General features: G+C 43.1%; 1 protein-coding gene across 1 annotated transcript in view; it reads left to right on the top strand.

Moving 5' to 3' along the window:
• The first annotated feature begins 104 nt into the window (after positions 1 to 104).
• The window catches only part of TTC39B (tetratricopeptide repeat domain 39B), a 91655-nt gene continuing 84242 nt past the window's right edge, over positions 105 to 7517 (top strand). The window contains exon 1 of the mRNA XM_042826811.1: positions 105 to 161. Within this exon, the coding sequence (XP_042682745.1) occupies positions 114 to 161 (48 nt within the window). The 5' untranslated portion in view covers positions 105 to 113. The remainder of the gene's footprint in view (positions 162 to 7517) is intronic.

Genomic DNA, 7517 nt, shown 5'->3' with positions numbered 1-7517 from the left:
AGGGTGGAGCGGGGGCGGCCGGGAAGAGCGAGAGGCGGGGACTCGGCTGCGGGGAGCGGGACGGGGCGCGGCGGCCGCGTTCATCCCGGAGCGGCGGGCGGCGGAGCGGGAACATGGCGAGCGTCGGAAACGGCACGGAGGAGAGCGGCGGCGGGGAGGAGGTAACGGCGGGCAGCGCTCGGGCCCTGGCGACGCGTCGGCGGGGGCAGCGCAGGCCGGGCCTGCCCACCCGCATCCCGCTCACCCCGCGCCGCGGCCGCTGCGTCCCGCAGCCGGCTCGGCCCGGCCGCCGTCGGGGAGAGGGCGAGCCGGGAGTTGAGGAAAGTTGAGGCGCGGGCGGCCCCTTCCCCTGCCGCACAGCGAGCGGCCGCCGGCCCGCGCCTTTCCTTTCCTCTTCTTTTTTTTTTCCCCCTTTTTTTCCCCCCTTCCCTTTTTAACTCAGCTCCGAGTCGGCGCCCGGCTCCGCGCAATATCGCCTGTCCGGCGACGGCGGGGAGAGGCGGGCGGGCCGGCAGGTGCCCCGGGCTCCGCTGCCGGGAGCGGCCGTCCCGGAAGATGCGGTGCTGCCCTGTAGGCCCCGCGTGGAGGGCGGGCCGGGGAGCCGCGCGGGCAGCGCAGGGCAGGGCAGGTGTGGGCTGCAGCCCGCTGCGACTGGCGGGCACCCTTCCGCTGTTGCCCGGTGCAAAGTACAAGCGGAATGCCTCGCGTCTTAACAGCGCTGCCCGAACGTTTCCTTTTTGGTGCCCTCTCAGCCGGAGGGATGCAGTGGCTGCGTCGTGCGGCTGTCGGCGGTGTGGCTGTGTGTCACCCGGCGAGTGCGGGCTGCTCCAGAAGGAGCGGCTCCCGCAGGGAAGGGGGAGCGCGTTGCGGTGCTGACCCGGCTTCTGGCGGCGTGCGCTTAAAGCGCTGCTTTACGTGTTGCTTATGCTCAGTAGCTCTTTCAAAAAGGGTGTGTAAGGCACGGCTCCTGCTGAACTTAGCTGTAGGAAATTTATGAATCACATAGCAGATTTTATCCCGTCTTTTTTCTTTTTTTCCTTTTCTTTCTGTTTTGAAAGGCCGTGCTAGGGTGAGTTTTTAAATTGAACACGTGTCAGTGCCCCATTGCTGAGGTAGGGCATACACCTGTATAACAGAGCATCTGAGAAATGCGTGAAAGTATAGGACTGGGTTGCTGTACGGTTCTGCATGATGCTGGTGTTCTGTATTTGGCAGCTGCGGAGTTGTTCTTGGATGAGACAGTAGAAAACCAGCTTCTTCCTTTCCTCAGTTGGAAGGTGCGGATATGCCAGCGCCAGCACCTCAGGGCAGGCTGTGAAAGTTGGTACTTCTAACTCTGTCGTGTGGAGAGATAATGTGAAATGCTTTTATCTCATTGTGTGTTGGAGTGAATCATTGCAAAATCATAGGGCGCTGAGTAGAGGCTGTGATTTCTGCAAGGCTAAGGTTTGTTTCCAGTGTAAGGAGTGAGTAAGTACCGGTGGGAACAGGTTATTAATCAACTCCTGCTGCTATCAGTAAGCAAGTAGTTGGAATTCACAGTTGGTAGAACAGGTAGTTAGCAATTTAGCTGTAGTCCAACTGTCCTGCATAAGCACTGTGTATTGTTTGAATATTGTTCAGTTTGCTGCCAAGTATCAGTATACTCTATCTCTTAGAGGAAAAAAAGGACATCCTTACGAAAGCATGTAAAAAATATAAAAGCACCTGGAAAAAGCTGTATCTAAGGAATAGTATGCAGAAGGCACACAGACTTTTTCCAGATGAGCTCTCAAGAGCTCATGTTTTCTGTAGAGACTTGTGCGTGATCTGCTGGTGTCTGAGAGAGTTGTGAATAGGTAATGGAGTGAGCACTTGAATGTTTTTTGCTGGTAGAATCTGAAAGTTCAAAGAGGAAGGGCAGGTGCTGGCTTTATCGTGGAGATGGTCATTTCTGTAACAAAACTTACCCGTACCACTGGCATCTTATGTCTACACGTTCACCAGCCTTCACTATTAAGCTTGATGTTCTGCAGTTCAGATATGAGCTAGTTGTTTTTATGCACATTTGTGTTATTTTTTTTAATTAGGTATTAAAATTTGTGTTTTAGTGGGGAATGTTAGTGCTAGTTATGTTTGTGAAAGCAGTGTGCTTCTAAATAATGTTTACATGGAACATGAAGGATATGAGCTATTTATTCTTTAACTTACTGCTGTATGCATATAGATCTTAACGTAGGATTTTTCCTCTGAAAGTACTTGGAAATACTTGTTTATCCCTGAAGCTTTGAAAAAAGATGTTCTTGAAGTTGTTTCCTGCCTACAGGGAACCTAACTAGGTCTCAACTAAGACGACTGCTCTGAAGTCCAGACTTAGTGGTGCAATTTAGCTATTCACTACTGAAGTCCGTGATGATAAGAGCTGTGGTTTTCCTTATGCTTCCTTGTAGCTCAAGGAAATGCCAGACTCATATTTATATTCGTTTTCTTTTTTGCCGATTTATGCCTCGTCCTTCAGCTCTGGCTTTCCACTGTGCATTAAAAGGAAGTACTATGAACTGTATGCCTTTGTTTAATTCCCCCCAAACTATGCAAGCCTAGTAGTTTAGGTCTTGGTTGCCAACTGGCATTGAAGACATAAGCCCAAGAAGCTGTATGAATGTGACAGTGTTGTGAGTATGCTCACCTGGTGAAAACAAATGGTTGTCAGACTCAGGATTTTCCTGTGCGATGATTTCAAGGTGCTACAAGTGTGTGTAATGTTCCTCTACCAGGATTTATTTTCCTGGCTGCTGTGTTACCAGAATGAAAGTGTCCACCGATTATGTGTCCAGTTGTGAACTCAGAGCATATGTTGTATGCGCGTCAAGAGCTATTACCATTGAATTTCTGTTCTAAAAGTATTCGTATCTGTATTCTTCTGGAACAGGTTGCAAATCTAGGACAGATGTGCTTAGGGGCAAAATAATATTCCTGGCCACAGCAATCTTCAAGCAAAACTTTAAGCCTTCCCCTTCTCCCCCCCTCAACTGTCTAAAGATTACTTAAAATAGTGGGCCAGATCTGCTTCCCATTAAGTTCACTCTGTGCTGCCCTGGTTTTTCAAAGTCTTAAAGCCAGCTTAATTGGTTACTTGGGGATTCCCTATCCATTAAGAAAAAACAAACCAACAAACCCATCCTTGGCCTTTGTGCCTGTGAGGGTTGTGGCCAGACAAAAAGGATCATGCTCAAGAAGTGTTTGTGTGCTACGGGAAAGTCTTGTTTGGTCACAGTCAGCTAGGCTAAGGATTATGGAGGGATCTGCAAGTGATTGTGCCCTTGCTGTGGTTAACTCTAAGGCCTGTATTAAGGACAGGTTGGTCAATTCAGCTAATGTGTGCCTCAGCACTAGCCTAACCTGTTAAAGAAAATTTATGTAATGGAGATTTGATGATGCATGCTGTACTCTCTTGAATTGCCCAAGCTGGAGCAATACTATGCAGGCTGGCTTTACAAGCCTGGGCAGTTTATCTTCTGAACTCAGTTTAGCATGAAACAAGTGTCTTCAGAACTGGTATTCTTTAATCTAAGAGGTGTTCAGTATTCCCTAGTACTCTGTTTAAGTACTCAAAGCTTTTTATTCACAGCTGCTGCGGCTATGGCACTCGTAATCACAGTTGTAGAGTCCTTGTTTTCACCAGTAACCTAATATAGTAATGTACTTCATATTAAAGAAGCCTGCAGTGCTGTGCATTCTCTTGCTGATGTTTACTCTGAAAACTTTTTGCTGCTTTGGATGGTAATTCTAACCTGGAAAAAGAATGCCAATAGGGAGAAATGAGCGTAGCTGCCCTCCTCCTCTTCCTCCTGGGGAGCTGGAGCAAGCTGATAGGGCACATTTTCTTCTCTTGAAATGGAAAGTTTTGTCAGAAGGAGCTAAGAAGGGGTAATGAGGGCATTTCCTTTCCTGAAGGATGGTTTCTGTCAAAGAGATGAAACATACAAATCCGGTAAGCTTAAAAAGTAGATCTTGCTGAAGACTTGCAATTTGGACTTCTTTTTTCAGCATAGTCTAAGGCTTGTTGTTTGGCATGTGCTCAGCTGTTTCTCCTGTTCCTCTTTTGGCCTCTCTGACTTCCATAGCACATCAACATCTGAGCTGAGGGACAGGCTTTTCTAGGAGTGCAGATAAGAAAAGAACCAAGGGAAAGCCAAGCAAGTGTAATAGTTTCTTCCTAAATAAATAAGGCTTCTCTTTCTGTTTCTGAAGTCCAAAGGTTCTCTATTTTAAATAAAATATGCCATGACCTTGACGGGAGGCTATTTTACCCATGGATGCACTTGTTGAGAGACATTATTTTTTTCTCTTGTAATATTTTGATAGTGTAATAATACACTCAAAATGTGTACTTCAATTTTCTATTACCTACTATTGGTACTGTTCTGAGATGGCAAATGATTTTGCTTTGCATTTTTCTGTGTTCTTGTTGGCTTCCTTGCTTTGCTCTTTGAGCCCTTTCTTTAACAGCGAACAAACATGAAGAAATTGTGACTTTAAGTCTTCGTTAGTTTCCTGGGGAGGCAAAGGAAGCACATGTAACGTGTTCCAGTTAAATGTTCTTATTTAATGCTCACTCTGATTGGTTGTCTTCTCAGAGAGAGGTATATGAGAAGAAGTGTGGTTATAGTGGTTAATGGTTTACATCAGTAAAGCCTGGTTTATTGCTCACTGCCTGTGTGCACATTGCTTCTACAAGTAGTAAGGTCTGCTGAGGGAGCAGACATGGCTGAATGTGTGGTTTCAAAATAGCTATGTTATTCAGTAAGCTGGAGATTTCTTCAATGGGAACACTAAGGAAAATATTACAGGCTGCCATGATACGGGAAGCTCAGGATGCATCTTACAGAAGCAAAGCTGAACTTTTGTGGAAGTTAAATACCTGTGAGACTGTTTCAATCTGTTACAATTTGCCTTTACTTTTGTCTGATTTTTTTTTTTTAATAGGGAAATATTTGCTATATCTATTGAGGTGGGGGAAAAAAGCTGAATAAAAGGTGATAGTTATTGCTGAACATTTGCTTTTCTTTTTGTATATTGAACTATTACTATATTATTGTGGAAAATGGCGTCTAAGATTTTTATTTTTATTTTTAAGGGAGCGTTTAGTTTACTTTGAGTAATGGAGTTATCTATATTACAAGTATGGCTGTTTTGGTAACTGTAGCTAAGAGTTCTCCATCACTACATTAGACAGTTCTACTTTACAGAAACTTAGGGAAAATACAATATTGCTGCTTGTTGTTGAGTAAATCTGTGTGAGAATTAGGATTTTGTGGAAGCACACCTGATTTTGCCAATGTGTAGCAAGGAAAGCTTCAAATAAATAATGCTACTTTCACTTCTTATGTGGCATGAGGACAGCAGACTGACATCAGGAACACAGCCTGGGAGACCACATCCATTTGGTGGGCAGTGATTTTCATGCTCACTGTTACTTCTGGATTAATAGGAAGAGTGTTATACTTCAGGGAGGAGAAATAGTGAAGCACTAATCTCTTTCTGATAAGTGAACGATGTCAGACAGGATTTGAGACTCTGCTTTTAGAGATGAGCCTATGCTGCTGTTGATACATGTTTAGATTGTAGCCTACATCTATCCAGTAATCTTGTGCTGTGGTTGGTGAGGTGCCTGCATAGAGAAACAGGTCTAAAACAGGTGAGAAGTCTGTGTTAAGTGCTAAAAATTTCTTGTGCTTTTCTAAGCCCTCTCAGGGTCAAAAACACTTTAGGTAAGTTAGCAATAAGTAAGTGTCACAGAGCTGTGGATTTATTCCCAGATACCAGGTGCTAAAAGCAAGAAGTAAAGATTTACCTGGTGTCTTTTTCTGAAGTCAGGGAAGTGATGTTGTTACCGCATGCACGTCAAGATAATCTGATACCTCCAACCTTAGTTGCAGTGATCTTCTGTCACGATGTGGTGAGTGTATTGCGTTTTTATTCCACTTCTCTTATGTATTCACTGTGCAATACAATAATAAAAAAACCTTTATGAGCTAGTGTTTGAGTATAGCAGTGCTTTGGTTTCTTCCCAGGATCTGGAATTGTGCACATTCTTGCCTTCAAGAAATTCTTTTTTAAGAACGTTCAAGAAAACAGAATGTTTTTGTAGAAACTAATTCTGAAGGCAGTCATTTTTTGTCTTTGGCATGTGCTGAGAGTACTGTAGGTTCTGAGAAGTGTAATGTTTAAGAGGTGACGAGTAACACCTGTCCATAACCAATAACAGGTTACCAGTAGAAAGAAATAGCCTTAGTAGTTCTATGCTGAAGGAATTTTGGTTATAAAGGAATTTTGGTTATAAAGGTAATGACCTACTGGTGTTTATTTTTATCAAGAACTGATAGACTAGGGAAAAAAAAACATTTATCTAGATTGTTTCCCTTATGACACTTGTTTACCGATCCAGTGGGAGAGCCAGCTAAACAAAATGTTTTTTTGGTGTGATGGTGCTTTTTTTCCCTTTGTATCTGTTCTGCCAAGTTTTTAAGCTTCCAGCTTTCATTCAGTTTCCTTTAAATAATGTGAAAAAATAATGTAAAAATGTGAATTCACTGTTTAAATGGCTACTCTAAGATTATGTGGCAAAAGCTAAGTGTGCTGCTAAATATTCTGTAGAGATGTAGAACTACCATTTATGGCTTTGGAAAAGAGGCCTTTTAGATGACGCAAATTTGGAAGGATATTTGGGTTTCTGAAGTTCACCTGGCTAGAAAGCGCTGAGAAAATATGCCATAAATCTCAAGTACTGCATGTTCTTTACAGAAGTTATCTCCCGTTTTAGTTTCGGGAGACAATGCTCTGTCATGGAAATTGTTGCAAGTAATGGCTTTGAAGGGAGCAATACTGTATGATATATATAGCTAAAAAATATTAGCTATAAATATACATAGCTAAATATATATATTATATAGCTATATATATGATACAGCTAAACTTAAGTGTGTAACTTGGATGAGAATAGAAACTTCAACATGAGATCCATTGGTGTAAGCCTAGAATTAAAGAATATCTTAATCTATGCTTCGTACATGCTTTTCATACTAAGAGTCTTCATCTGTACAACTCTGGAAAATCCCATTAAATGTGTCTGCCTATGTACTGTTGCCTGACACCAGTGGAGTAGCTGACTCTATTAAGTTACATTCTACTGAACTTAAGCAAAATTTCTTTAAAGTCTTAGGAAAGCTCAGTGTCTGTGTCTTTTAATATCATCTGTATTAAAAACAGCTATATATAGCTGTACCTCCCTCTATCGAGATATCTCTTATTTATCATCAGTCTTTAGAGTCTAAAGATGACCCAGGCGACTGGAAAATAGCTAATGTTATTCTAGCTTTCAAGAAAGGCAAGAAAGAAGATTTGGTAGCCTGTTAGTCTCTCTTCAGTGCCTTACAAAATTATGGAGCAGGTTGTTTTTGGAATTACTGAAAAGAACTAGAAAGGCTATGCAGTCATTTGTCAATACCGTCATGAGTTCCTAAAGGGAAGATCATGCA

Source organism: Centrocercus urophasianus, unplaced genomic scaffold (assembly GCF_019232065.1).
Source record: "Centrocercus urophasianus isolate 14NV4802_14NV808 unplaced genomic scaffold, USGS_Curo_1.0 seq_27, whole genome shotgun sequence".
In the NCBI taxonomy this organism is placed as follows: Eukaryota; Metazoa; Chordata; class Aves; order Galliformes; family Phasianidae; genus Centrocercus; species Centrocercus urophasianus.
Note: the sequence above shows the minus strand (reverse complement) of the source record. Positions and strands in the feature narration are given on the sequence as shown.